Source organism: Pyrus communis, chromosome 9, assembly GCF_041283825.1.
Source record: "Pyrus communis isolate YQ-2024b chromosome 9, ASM4128382v1, whole genome shotgun sequence".
NCBI lineage: Eukaryota > Viridiplantae > Streptophyta > Magnoliopsida > Rosales > Rosaceae > Pyrus > Pyrus communis.
The window spans coordinates 14,745,882-14,761,338 of NC_142573.1; the positions used below are offsets into that span (position 1 = coordinate 14,745,882).

The 15,457-nt window shown below is 38.2% G+C and overlaps 1 protein-coding gene across 1 annotated transcript; it reads left to right on the forward strand.

Annotated features, from left to right (window-relative positions):
• Window positions 1-11,427: 11,427 nt before the first annotated feature.
• On the forward strand, window positions 11,428-15,205 carry LOC148694307 (uncharacterized). The gene is made up of 4 exons (XM_088700675.1): window positions 11,428-12,333; window positions 12,479-13,081; window positions 14,165-14,216; window positions 14,325-15,205. Exons 1-4 carry the CDS (start codon window positions 11,428-11,430, stop codon window positions 15,203-15,205), a joined length of 2,442 nt encoding a protein of 813 aa, XP_088556801.1.
• Window positions 15,206-15,457: the final 252 nt, after the last annotated feature.

Sequence of the window (15,457 nt, forward strand, 5' to 3'; positions counted from 1 at the left end):
GACGGTTAAAATTGCAAAATTTGGTATTACGTTCGAATCTCGTAAATGACGAATTCGATAAGTGGATCGAATTAGATTTGTTTGATCAAATCTAAAAGGTTGAATAAATCCATAAAAATGAGTTTAGAGTGAAACCAGTTCATAAATAACTCATCATTAATTCAAAACGATACCCAACAATTGTTTTAAAATTTCTGAATTTAAAGTCTCTTTTTCCTTGACAGTTACCTTCTTAATGTCCAAAACTCTCCATCTCCCACGAGCGATTTCAAACTTCCTTCACCTTGAAAATTTCCTTGCCATTCGAAACACAGTCGTAGTTGTGTTATACTTGTCGTCTCCAACCTCACTGCAATTCCACAAAACAGTTTAGAAAATTAGGCGCGTTTGGTTCGAGGGTGTCCATTTGGTTCCACAAAAAGGATGTGATGCTTGTTTGATTCGAGCTGGGTTCAGAGTCCTTGCATGATAACCAACATCATATTTGATTTCCTTAATTCAATTTCAAAATTGGTGAGTTTTGAAAATTTGCTATTTTAATTCTAATTAATAGTGTTCATGGTTAATTATGCATGTTTGTTGATGAAATTATTTGAAATTGATGGATATATGTGAAATTTGTGGGAAATTTGGGTGCGTTGTGAAGTTATGAAGCGATGTTGACATGTTGTGTAAGTGTGATGTCTTTAAGTTTTGTTGAAGTTGTAGTGTTGACTTGGGATTGATTTTTGTTGATGAAATTTTGTTTAATTTTATTAATTGAGTTGATAATGCTTAAGTCATGATGCGTTGTTCACAGTAGATGTATAGCAATAAAAACTTGTTGACAGATTGTTGTATATGTATATTGTTGAATTTGGTTGTATTAAGGGTGTATCTTGTTGAATTTGGTTGTGTTCAATGTTTGTATGTTATGTGTACAGAAAATGGCAACTCACGGTGTTTAATAAGCAACCAAAGAAAAAGATTCCTGTACGAAAAAGGGTTAACAAACTGTCCCAAGAGCCCAATGTGTTAGGATTGATACGTGAGAAGTTTAATGAGGCACAACTTGCTGCCTTTAGGGCATCCTGCTTTGGCCTCTTGGAGCATGTGAATGAATTGGCCTTCAGTGGCCAATTGGTCCATAAGTTGTCGCTCTAGAGTAGCAAGTCAAGTGGTTAAAGACCTTGAAGGATTGAACTATTTCATATGTTGTAAATTGACTCAATTCACAAACCAGGACTTTTGCCCGGGCTTCGATTTGATGAACCTCATGATGTATACGTTAAGCCGGAAGGGATTAGGTTTGTAAAGGCTGCTAACAAGACCCCCGAAGATCCTTAGGGTGAAGTTTGCCTTCTTAGAATTTAGGTTTCGTCATTTTTTACATTTTTTCCACTTTTTAAAGTGATATTGTAATATCAAGGTTCATTAATTGATTCAAGTGTTATTTTCATAAATTTCCATAAGGTATCACAAATATTCATATACATTCATCACAAGTCACAGTTAGTGCATCACAGTGCATCACAATTTTCATCAGTGTTGTGACACACATATACATGCTAAAACAACCAACTTTGGCCACAACAAAACAATAGTTATCCTCATGCAAACTTAACACATTTTGTATATAAAAAAAGACCCGCCGCAAATTACTTTTCAAACTGTCTTTAATGGGGCATTGAGCATATATTTGTAAAAAGCGTCTAACATTCCCAAATTTTCGACGATCACATTACTGTTACTTTTGAGTTGGTTGCGAATTAGGCACACGGTTAGCATTTTCTTTTGCATCGGTAACATCATCGACAGCTCGCACGGTGTGGCCTCTGTGCATTCTTCGGCATTGGTAAGGCAAAACCTGGACAACTACAGAATAATCCTAAATATTACTACCACGAGTATCTTGTGAGGCAAAGCATAAGCTATAATTAATTTTGTTGTGTACCTTGTGGTAATGGACAATTGCCACTGGTGCGTCTCTGATATTGACTTTGCTTCTCTTTTATACTTGCTTTCAACGCCTTTTTTATTAACTTGAATTGGATCTTTAACCACCTCGGTTTGAGAACTCCTACCTCTGTCTTCACTCTCTTTTCTTTTTTGACCACAGTTAGGCCTGGTAAATGGGTCGTGTCTGTCGTGTTCGTGTAACACCTGTTATCTTAACGAGTCGTGTCGTGTCATACCTGTTATCTTAACAGATCCTTAACAGGTCGGGTCACTTTACCCAACAGCTAAAGTGACCCGACTCATTAAGAAAAATATATTTTTGTTTCTTAAATTTGCACATAACACACATTGCCACATAAATATTACTTCAAAACATTAAACCACATTTGTCATTTAAGTACTACATCTACACTCGAAAATAAGAGCCTAATAAAAAAAACATCCATACGCTACTAGTCTATTACAAAATATTAAATGTGCAAGGATATGCAAGAGAGATGCGGATTAAGGAGACGGCGCAGGAATAAGTCTGGACTGGAGAGATCAGAGTGAATGAGAGAGAAGAGAAGGATAGCCTCCAACCTAATGCACAATGGACAACTGAGATTAAATCTCAACCGATCCAATGGTCACCAATTTTTTAAATTTAATTTAAAAAATATATAAATATAATTATTATAGTTTTTAGGGGTATAAAATTGTTAAATTTATATATATATATATATAATTATCATAGTATTTTTTTGGGAGTTTTAACGAAAAGCCCGCGGTACTGTTCACTGTAACGAAAAACCACATTTTTACACTAAAAAGTCAAGCCTGGTACTATTCACTTTACCCTTTATTTTTGTCCTTATCGTTAAAACTCAAAGTTTTCAAGCTATTTTCATTAATTTTCCTTTTTTTTTAAGGGTTAAAAAATTATTAAATTAATATTTTGCTTATTGTGTATCTTGTTACTCATGTGTATACCCGAACCAACCCGTTATCTTAACAGGTGCTTATCGGGTTACCCGATAACAACCCGATTCGTTATCGTGTTGACCCGAACACCTGTTAATTTTGTGTCGTGTTTTGTTAGGTTATCAGGCCGTGTCAGGAATTTCCAGGCCTGTTACCAACAACCAAAGAGTTCAGCTTTGTATCTAAAGATTTTAAAATGCACTTCCACACAATAGTTTAGAAAATTAGGCGATTTGGTTCGAGGATGTCTAGTCGATTCCACAGAAAGGACACAATGTGTGCTTGATTCGAGCTGGGTTCATAGTCCTTGCATGATAACCAACATCATATTCGACTTCCCAAAGTCAATTTCAAAATTGGTGAGTTTTGAAAATAGAACCCTAGAATTAAAATTTGTTATGTTAATTCTGATTAATTAAGTTAGTATTTGTGGTTAATTATGCATGCTTGTTGATGAAATTATATGAAATTGATGGATATATGTGAAATTTGTGGAAAAATTGGGTGTGTTGTTAGGTTATGAAGCAATGTTGACAGGTTATGAAGCAATGTTTGTATTGTTATGTGTACAGGAAATGACAACTCATGGTGTTCAATTAGCAACCAAAGCAAAAAAATTCCTATAGGAAAGTGGTTAACAACCTATCCCAAGACCCCAATGTGCTAGGATTGATACATGAGAAGTTTAATGAGGCACATCTTGCTGCCTTTAGGGCATCATGTTTTGGCCTCTCGGAGCATGTGAATGAATTAGCCTTTAGTGGCCAATTGGTCCATGAGTTGTTGCACCTAGAGTAGCAAATCAACGGGTTAAAGACCTTGAGGGACTGACCTATTTAATAGGTTGTGAATTGACTCAGTTCAAAAAGCAGGACTTCTGCCTCATTGTGGGGCTTCGATTTGACGAATCCCATGATGTATATGTTGAGCCGAAATGGATTATGCTTGAAAAGGCTGCTCACAAGGCCCTCAAAGATCTTTAAGGGTGAAGTTTGCCTTCTTAGAATTGAGGTTTCATCATTTTTATTTTTTATTTTTTTATTTTTTACATTTTTCGCACTTTTTTAACTATATCATAATTTCAAGGTTCATTAAGTGATTCAAGTATTATTTTCATAAATGTTCATAAGGTATCACAAATATTCATATACATTCATCACAAGTCACAGTTAGTGTATCACATTTCCATTAGAGTTGGGACACACATATACGTATGCTTAAACAACCAACTTTGGCCACAACAAAACGATAGTTGTCCCCATGCAAACTCAACACATCTTGTATAAAAAAAAGACCCGCCACAAATTCTTTTCAAATCGTTTTTAATGGGTCATTGAGCATATATTTGTAAAAAGCGTCTAGCACTCCCAAATTTTCGGTGGTCACATCACTATTAATATTTTGAGGTTGCTGCGAATTAGGCACATGATCAACATTTTCATTTGCATTGGTAACATCACGAACAGCTCACACGATGTGGCCTCTATGCGTTCTTGGACAGCGGTAAGACAAGACCTGGACAACTACAGAATAATCCAAAGTTGTTTTAAATATTACTACCACTAATATATTGCAAGGCAAAGCATAAATGATCTTTGCTTTCATTGCGTACCTTGTGTTCTGTAATGGACAATTCTTGTTGCCATCAATGTGTCTCGAATATTGACTTTGCTTATCTTTTGTACTTGTTTCGACACCCTTTTTAACTTGAATTAGATCTTTAATCACTTCGGTTTGAGAACTCCTACCTCGGTCTTCACTCTCTTTTCTTTTTTGACCACGGTTACCAACATCTAAAGAGTTCAAATTTGTATCCAAAGATTTTAAAATGCATTACAGAAGTTTGCTACATTCCTCTAACATTACTGCCTTGTCAATCAAATCTAAAGTTTTTCTTGAAAACTGAGCTTTTTTGGACACGGTAGAATTGTTGGCATCTTTGCCTTCAGTGTCCAAAACAATATTGGATTTGCTGATTTGAAGCTATTTTTTTAGTATGTAGTGTTGAGGCAACAACTTTATTTGTTTCATTCTCAAATATGTCAATATATGCTGCAAAGAGAAACTCTCTAAAACTGTATCTCTTTGCAGCTTCACTTAGCATAATTCAAGATTGTATCACCCATCAACCTCTTCATCTTTGTCACCTCTACAGCCCTCTTAAGTATTTCATACACTGCCTTATTTTCATCTCCTGACTTCTCCCTCATGAAATAAGTCACAATCTTTATTTCCTCCGCTTGAAAAATTTCAAACAAAAATCGAATGTACAATTTGGCCACTTGAGCTTCCATTGGGGTACGAAGTTGCATAGGAGATGCATAGTTTTCATCCTTATGGTCACCAAGCACCTTTTTTTACGTTCCACATCGTGCTCGATTAGATGAGCTCACAATTGTTGTTAGGCATTAAACATATCCTTGGAAGTGCAACCAATATTTCCAGTTCATCCACTTTGCACCTCCAATAAACCCACTTGTTTATGAAAATATTTGCATGTGTCGTACATTGTTCATTCATCGTCTTCTTTGCCTTCGAAACTCGATGATGAGATCTGAATAAGTGTGAGACATTTGACATATGGTGGTTGTGTCATTTGTTAACTTTTCATAACTAATTCCTTTATAAAGCGTAAGTTTTGCCTTGTAGTCAGTTCTAGCATCTCCCCTCCTACCTTTCCGATTGGGTTTAGGAATGACATCCACCCTCTTTTTGCCTTCTTTGCAATAAACAAATTCTTTATCACCAAACAATCACCATTACTGGACTTTTGACTACCATGCTCTTGAATCCCAAACCTAGCTGCAAATGCATAATTGTTGTAAAATGTATACCCTTCATCCAATGAATCAAATACCCTTTCCAATCAACTCAACATCTACTATTGGTACCACAAATTCAACCTTTCCGACACCAAATTGATCTCCTGCATCTATATCCTCTCTTTACTATATATTTTCTTCAATTTTTTACTCATCCCTATCGAATTATAGTTTAGTAACTACCTGCTGCAAATTTACACATAACTTATCACAACCTAGCACAAGTTTTACACTTATATATATCTAAAATCGAATTGTAGGATTTCAACCAAGTCCAGTGGTAAACATCAACATTAAGGATTCAAATCCCATAATTATAAATATCTTACACATGTACCCAAAGTTGGTTTTCATAACCAAACTTAAACGGAAATGGATTAACTGACATAACAAAACTAGCCTTTATAATCTGGGTTTCTTTAGAGGTTGTGGACGAACCATCCTTGTCAACTCTAATCTCATTCTACATAAAATCGAGCTCTCACACCCTTTACTAGCTCTCCCTGCCTCTTTTTCCTCACGAATACAATTCTCAACTATCATTCTCTCTCCAACAAAAACATACACAGTGAACCAAAAAAAGTATTAGATTTTTCGAAGGTGGATTAGTTAGAGCTTCAGCATAAGATGCAGAAGTCTCATACTAGTTGTGTAGGTGGTTCATTTACTCATTGATCGATGAGTCCATGGTCAAGTTATGTACTCTTACATATATGCTTCTTCCATGTCGATTTTGAAACCAGGATTTTCCAAGGCCAAAGTAAGATAGAGTGAAATACGAATACTTTAGGATTCTGGTCATGATCTTAACGTCTCCAATCAGGCTGAGCTGCTCAAACAGGCTAACCATGCCACCACATCCTACTGTGCTCTGGAAAGGTAGGCGAAGTTTTGCTGACTTCATTGAGATTGACCATTGATTTCAGATCACACAAGCATTTTATCATTGATTTCTCGAATTAGGACAATGGAATGTTTTTGTTACATTGTTTCATTTAAAATAAATAGTATTTTCAAGGAAGATAACCAATATTCTTTGTTCCATAAAAAGTTAACAAAGTATAGTCAAGTATAAATATAACAATTTAAATAGCATGGCAAGGAAATTAGTCAATCTTAGATGAGATGAAAGAAAATCATATCTTGCTCATCCAGTTTGGATGGTGGGAAATAACAGGTAGAGGCTCCAGTAGCGATGACCTTAGTTTAACGGAGTCCAACGATAGCATCAAGCATGGATAGCGGCATGGTGGTGCCAATATCTCAAAAAGAAACCCGAAGCATGTGAACTACAATGACAGAGGAAACGAGGATGATGATGTCCTTGGATTTTGTTGTGGAAGTGTGAGATAAGCATGGTGAATATTGTTTTCTATATAGGCATGGAGCCCCCAAATTTCTAGATATGCAATTGAATTTGGAAACTTTTTTAGAGTTTTCTGGCACCTAAATGCTATGAGTTTTGAACCCACTAAAAGGCTTGTCTCGAAATTCATTTTGCTTGAGGCTAGACATCTAAAGCATAAACCCATAGAAAATGGTAAGTAATCTTTATGCATAGTTGTCTGAAAGAAAATATAGCCAAAATGAAATTTGAGATATCTTTCAATTTTTCTTGGCAGTTTGTGCATAAAAAGTTTGTGAAGTTTGAAAGCCATTATAAGAGTAATGGCTTAGTCCCTAGTGAAGTCACCATTTATGTTGGAGGTTTTTGTGCTAAAGGGTTTTGATAGGCTTGTATTATAAAAATGTGAACCAAAATCTTCACATCCCCCATTTTTTAGTTAACAAGGACTATGCTCAAAGCATCCTGAAGGAAAAGCAAGTCCTAGGGAATGCTTTGTAGTTCTTCCAACAACTACTAGGTGCTTTGTCTAGTGTAATATTGAATGCTTCTAGTGCTGACGAAGTGTTTCCAGTGGTTATGAGGAGTTTCCCTTAGTTGTTGAGATGTTTCTTATGGTAGCCAACTGTTTCCAGCAATGATGAAATGCTTCTTGCAACATTGATGAAGTCTTTCCTTTGGTAGTCGAATATTTCTGGCATCGATTAAATGTTTTTGGAGGCTTTGTGGAGCTTCCTGCGGTAGTTAAATGTTTCAGGCATTGATGAAGTACTTCTCGTGGCACTGAAGAAGTGTTTCCCGTGATCGCCAAATATTTCCAGCACTGATGAAGTGTTTCCAGTGGTAGTCAAATGTTTTCGGTACTGATAAGGTGCTTCTGGAAGCTCTGACAAGGATTTGTTAAACTAACAAACATTGGGAACAATTGAGTAATCATAATAAATCATAGCTTACCTGCATGATGCGTGGTGTGGAAGCTAAAAGCCTACTAATTTGGCTTGAGGGAGAGCTTGTTCTTGGTTACATGGTTTTTTGAAGTGGCTAATTTAGGGTTATGATGGTTTTATATTTTTGCAAGAACTAGGGAAGCTTCTGGGAAAACTCATAATGAAAGGAAAGTTTACCCCTCAAGAACTAGGTTTCCTACATTTAGAAAAAGTTTGCTTTGCATGGTGTGTGCTTACCCTTGTCTTTCCTCAACCCCGTTTCCCCCTGTCATTCGTTATTCCCAAGTGTGCTGATGTTTTTTTATTTATAGGTGCATGAATTCCTCCAACTTTCAATTGGGGAGTCTCTTGGGTTTTTCTCTTTCTCCAAATGGATCTACTAAATCTTCTCTTCTTCTATTCATGGGTACAAATATGGACTTCCTTTTTGGTATAACATTGAAGAGAGTTACTAGCCTCGTGAAGCCTAGATTGAGCACACTACCCGTTCTTCCAATGCCAATTTTCACAGACTATTTTTGGCAACGCTCGTTCTTACTTTTCTTTCTTGCTTTATTGTGTAAGCTTGGAAGGGAAAGGTTCATTCTCTCCCCATTAATGAGGCACGTTGCTCTATGTTTGAACGTGATCCTATATGCAGCTCATCTTTGTATGTTGGTTGTTTCCCAAATGTCCTATTTGGTTTGTAAGGAAAAAGGAAAGAATAAAGTTACTTTGTCTCAAGCCTTCCCACGTGAAGCCAAAATATGGGCTTAGACTTTTGGTGCTCCCAAGCAGCCCAAAGTTTTCCACAATTTTAATTCCACGTAGGCCTAGTAAAACTTTTGTAACCATCTAAACCATGACTCACTTAAGCGTATCATATGCTTGGTGTGATTCGAATTATAAGTTAATCAATTAATATTATAATAAAACTTGTCATGATAAATATGTGTGATTGCATGGGCTTGGCATGTTTTTACAAATATCTAATTTATAGACTACTATTTTATTGGCATGGCATGATCGTAAATTTGCATACCATTCATTTCACTCTTCATGTTTGAGCTCGCTTGTGACAATTGGGCTTTGAGATACAATTGGGATTATAGTTGAGGTTTTTGGGCCTGACACAAACAAAATTAATTAATTACACAATTAAACAAATAGAAAAACCTTAAATTAATTGGGAGAGGGAGAAAAGCTGGATGATGAAATGGGTGTGCGATGGGTGTGGGTGAGAGCAAGGGAGATAGATAGAGAAAGCAGAAAGCATAGAGAGCTGGGAAAGAAAGAAAAAATGAGAAGGAGAAGGAAAATGAAGGTTACACGACTTGTTTTAATGAATTGGGGTTTGCCCGATAGAATCCTTTGCCATGCAAAGTCACTAAAGTTTGTCAGTAGGGTTTATGATAGGTCATTGTGGGTCTTTGGAGACGATTCATATAGACGTGGCAATTCCTTACACGATCCGTTAATACGACACGTAAACGACACGAAAATAACGGGTTTCGGGTCAACACGATAACTAATCTGGTCATTATCGGGTCACACGATAATAATACATTAATAACGGGTCTTTAACAAGTTTACACGAGAGTGTACATATTGATTATTAATTATTATTCTATATAAAATTTAAAATGGCAAAGATTGAGATTAAAAATCATAAAACACATTAAAAATAAAAATATCAAGTAATTTAAAAATAACAAACACATTTAAAAAAATTATAATAATTAATTTACATGTGCAAAAATATGGAAACGCTTGTAGTTGCATCGTTGTACGCTTTGAGGATGGGTATATGATCGTTTGAATTTTTAAAACCATACAAACTCTCATGAATAATATTTTTAAGGGAGTTCAAAATAAACAAAATTCATAATCATTAATGTATAAGTCTGAAAGATATGAAAGCATAACAAACGTTTACAATTGCATCCTCAATGCTGAAACGATGGTTGCATGGTTGTTTGGATTTTTAAAACCCTCCAAATCTCATGAACAATGTTTTTATTTGAGTGCAAAATTAATAAAATTAATAATAATTATTATAGAAGTGTGAAAAATGTAATCACTCGTAATGAAAAGCTTTACAGCTTTCATGAAGGGGTCAACTCCAAAATTTAGTATGTATATACTAAATTTTATTGATTTAAAAAATATTTTTCTTAATGGGTAACGGGTCGGGTCATATTACCTGATAATATTAACGGGTTGATTTGGGATCGGGTCATATTATCCGTTTACTTTAACAGGTATTACACGACATGACCTGTTAAGCTATCGGGTATGACACAAAAACGACACGAACACGAAAAACATGATATGAATGCCAGGTCTAGATTCATTTACTTAGCCCAACCAATATTCGTCGGGCAAAGTTACTTCCGCCCACGAACTTATTTTTAGCTAGGCAAAAGGTGGCATAATACCGCCAATTTTCCCTTCGTGTGAAAACCTTGCCCGACGAAGAATAGTTTGTCCATCAAAATGTTTCATTGCCTAAAGTTTCAAAAAAAAAAAGCCAAAATGTTGAATAGTTTTTGCCGACCAAAATTTTAAGTCCGTCAGCTAAAGTTCCTTTGCCCGATGAAATTTGGGTCGTTAGGCAAACTTTTATCGGATGTGGAAAATTTTAGTTATGTGAGTATGATGGAACTAGTATTCATTCTTATGGATGAGAAGTTACAAGGTGTGAATGTTAGTTTTAAAGTTAAAATATACAAATGAGAAGGACTTAAAGATTGTTGTGGAAGAAGGGTGGTTTGTTTAAAAAAATCACAACCCTCTCTTTGGTCAATGGTAGAAACCTGGCATAGTCGAAATCACTATAGCATATGAATGATGATTATGCAGAGTAGTATTAGCTAGCAGTGTACATAAACATATGAATGAGTTTTTCTTAAAAATAAAAAAAATAAAAAAACCAGCTAGTGACTTCGCTATAGTAGTTCACTTTTTTAGGCGCTGAAAAGACTCATAGAGGCATTTCAGTCTTTTCTTGGACATCATCGTGTAATTTATCAGAGCCAGGAATCAAATTAGGACGTGGTATGTGAAATATGAGCCTAATATTTGTCCCTAATCATTGAGTAACCCCGTTAGTTTTAACTATGCCCTTTTTTTTTTTTCAATAACAACTTTTTCATAGGGGCTAGTCTACGATGCCTTTAATAAAAACGGAAAACTAATGAAAGGTGTTAGACAAATAGGAAAGTAGTTAGACTTAAATTGTAATTGTACTTCTAACTTGTAGGAGGAATCCTTGCTACTCAAGGAATGTATTTGTATATATATATATATACCCTTTTCACGTATCAATGAAAATGAATTCAGCCATATATTATTTTACTACATGGTATACAGAGCAGGTTCAAAACCCTAACCCTAGCTCTATTTTTTTTGACAAACATCTCTGACGTTCCTTATGGCCGACTCTTCTTCCTTTGATGGCCCCTTTTACATTCATCATTCAGACCACCCAAACCTTGTTCTTGTCTCCAAAAACTTAAATGGTGATAATTACACCTCCTGGGCTCGTGGCATGCAGATTTCCTTGAGTGCCAAGAACAAGCTTGGATTCATCACTGGCGATGTTCAGGAACCTTCTTCCTCCGACGATCCTGATGCTCACGCGGCTTGGCGTCGTTGCAATGACATAATTCTTTCTTGGCTTTTTCATTCCTTGGAACCTGATCTTCAAGAATCCGTTCTCTTTACAATGACTGCTCAGGATGTGTGGGACGACCTTCACGAACGGTTCTCGCAGAGCAACGTGCCTTGCATCTTTCAACTCAACCATGAGCTTGCTACAATTTCTCAAGGATCCTCTTCTGTCTCCGCTTATTTTACTCGCCTCAAAGTTATTTGGGACGAGCTTGCCTCTTATAGTGACGACTACATGTGCTCTTGTGGCACTAAGTTTGAACGGCAACACCTTATGCAGTTCCTCATGGGTCTTCACGACTTTTTCTCTGCTGTTCCTGACCAAATCCTCTTGATGAATCCTTTACCTACTGTTCATCAAGCCTGTTCTTCTGTTTCTCAGGCTAAGAAACAACGATCCTTGGGCTCCGTCCATTCCACCGACTCTCCAGCTGCCATGGTTGTCCGCGATTATTTCTGCACCTCCTCCGACAGACCTCCACTTCATTGTACCTACTGCGAATACAATTTCCATACTCGTGAGACCTGCCATAAGCTAATGGCTGTCCCGTTGGCCATCCTCTTCATGGGCAACCTTGGCGTCCACCGTGCCGTACGTCCACCTCTGGCGGCTCCTCTTGCAGCAACACTACTGCTTCTTCTGCCCGCAGCGCCCAGCGCCTTCACGGTCTTCTAGCAACCCCCGGCTCCTTACAGGCAGCCACTCCAGCGCCTTCACACCACGCTCTTCACCATCTGCCGATCAGGTGCACAGCTCTCCCAGCCTTCACAATTTGCAATTAGCCATGCCCAATCTGTCTGCTGATCAATAGACTCGTCTCCTTGCTGCCCTTGACAATTCCGTAGCCCCGTCGTCTTCTCCTCAAGTTCATGCCGTCTCTAGTGCTGACTTCGCCAAAGGTTTGTTACCTGTTGGCCCATGTCATGGTCCCTGGATCATTGACAGTGGTGCCACAGACCATAATACTTCCTCACCTTCCAATTTGGTTCACACTTCTGCTTCACTTTTGCCACCCATCTCCTTACCTAGTGGTGCCACGACTCCCGTCACTTTAACTGGCACTCTTCCTTTAAATTCCTCGATTGATTTAAAGGATGTTTTATGTGTTCCTACTTTTAAAGTGTACCTTTTATCCATTGGTAAGCTTACAGATGGTTTATCTTGTTCCGTGACCTTTTTCCCATCTTGGTGTATTTTGCAAGACTTGGTTTCGAAAGCGACGATTGGTGTGGGTAAGCAACGTGGCGACCTTTACTACCTTGTGGCCCTTGCCTCTCTCCCTACCCGCCAACCTCTATGCAACGTCATCACAATTCCCTCCTCCCTCTGGCATAGGCGCCTCGGCCATCTCTCTTCTGCTCGTTTACAAGTTTTAGCCTCTAGTTTTCTCACATGTTCTTTAGATTCTAGTCATGTTTGTGATGTTTGTCCTTTGGCAAAACAAACTCGTCAATCTTTTGGTTTACGTTCAATTTCATTGACTTTTCCTTTTTCCTTAATTCATTGTGATATTTGGGGTCCAAATCGTCAGCCTTCTCTTACAGGCGCTCATTATTTTTTGACTATTGTGGATGATTTTTCTCGTTTTACTTGGGTTTTCCTGATGAAGCATAAATCTGATACTCAACAAATTCTCAAACATTTTTTTGCCTATGTCCGCACCCAATTTAACACCACCATTAAGACCATACGTACCGACAATGGCGGGGAATTTTATTCTCTTCGCCTTTTTTTTCTCTAAACATGGGGTCGTTTTTCAAACTTCTTGTGTTTACACGCCCCAGCAAAATGGCGTTGTTGAACACAAACACAGGCACCTTCTTGAAACTGCTCGCGCGCTTCGCTTTCAATCACACCTTCCCCTCAAGTTTTGGGGCGAGGGTATCCTCACTGCCGCCTATACCATCAATCGTCTTCCTACCTGCCTTCTTAATAACAAAACTCTTTTTCCTGTCCTCCACAATAAACCTTCGCTCTACGATAACTTCCGTGTTTTCGATTGTTTAGCCTATGCCACGTCCGTCCTTCCGCCCACTAAGTTCTCTCTTAGAGCTCATTGTTATATCTTCATTGGCTACCCCGCTGGTCAAAAGGCTTACAAACTCTATGACCTTGCCACACATTGCACTTTCACTAGTCGGGATGTCATCTTCCATGAGGATTTTTTTCCTTTTGCTTCCCCTCCCACTACACCTGTCACGGACCCCTCTTCCCACCACATCTCCCTACCCCTTACGCCCTTAATGGATGTCCCTTTTCTCACCTCGCCGGGCCCTACACCACCGCCCATTCCCTCTTTATTGCTTATTTCCACGCCTCCTGACCCAATTCCCAGCACCACACCGTATAATCCCCTTCCCCCACCCACGGCCCCACCAGCTCTTCCCTCCATGCCCTATTTCCCACCCGTGCCTTCTCCTGCACCCTCTCCATCTCTCCATGTGTCTTCCCGCTCCTATCACCCCCACCTTATTTAAAAGACTACGTTTGCTCGCAGGTGATTCTGCCCCCACACCCGTCCTTGTCTTCGCCACCAAGTTCTATCAAAGGTACGCAACATCTTTTCTGTAATTATGTTTCTTACCATCGTTTATCCCCACATCACCTTTCATATATCTACTTTATGAGTCGGGGTGTCGAACCATTTTCTTTTGTAGAGGCTGCTAGTGATCCTAACCAATGTCGTGCTATGAGCGAGGAACTAGATGCTCTACATGCCAACCGGACTTGGACCATGACTACCTTACCCTTCGACAAAGTTCCCATTGATGGTTCCATTGAGCGTTACAAAGCCAGTTTGGTTGCCAAAGGTTTCACACAGGCCGAAGGTATCGATTATCATGACATTTTCTCTCCTACTGCTAAAATGATCACTGTGCGCTGTCTTCTTGCCCTTGCTGCTAGTCACTCTTGGTCTCTTCATCAACTCGACGTCAATAATGCTTTCTTACATGGTGATTTAGATGAGGAAATCTATATGTCTCCTCCTCCTGGTCTTCGGCGACAGGGGGAAAATCTAGTGTGTCACCTCCACAAATCTATTTATGATCTCAAGCAGGCTTCTCGTCAATGGTTTGCCAAGTTCACTAGTGCCATTCTTTCTGCTGGGTTTCAACAATCCAAAGCTGACTATTCATTGGTTACTAAAAAGTCAAGTACTTCTTTTACAACCTTGCTCATTTATGTGGATGATATTGTCATAACAGGAAATGATGTAGGTGCAATTGATTCTCTGAAACTTTTTCTCCACAATCACTTTTGGATTAAGGATCTTGGTAATTTAAAGTACTTTCTGGGTATCGAGGTTTCTCGGTCCAAACGTGGCATTTATATTTCTCAGCGTAAATATGCATTAGAGATTTTCAAAGACTATGGCTTCTTGGGAGCACGGCCCATTGCCTTTCCTATGGATGATACAAAACTATCTGCCAAAGAAGGACTTCTCAAGGATCCTGAAAAGTATCGGCCCTACCCTGTACATGTTCTGAGTTGGTTTATGCATAAGCCACGTACTTCTCATATGGATACTGCACTTTGAGTTGTTCGTTATTTGAAGTCTACTCCAGGTCAAGGCTTACTATTCCGTTTTGACAATCAAATCAAGTTGACTGCTTTTTGTGATTCTGACTGGGCGGGTTGTCCTCTTACTCGTCGGTCGATTACTGGCTATTGCGTTTTCTTAGGAAATTCTTTGATTTCATGGCGGACAAAGTGACAGAAAACTGTGTCACTTTCTTCTGCTGAAGCAAAATATAGAGCTATGTCGGGTGCTTGTTGTGAGATAATTTGG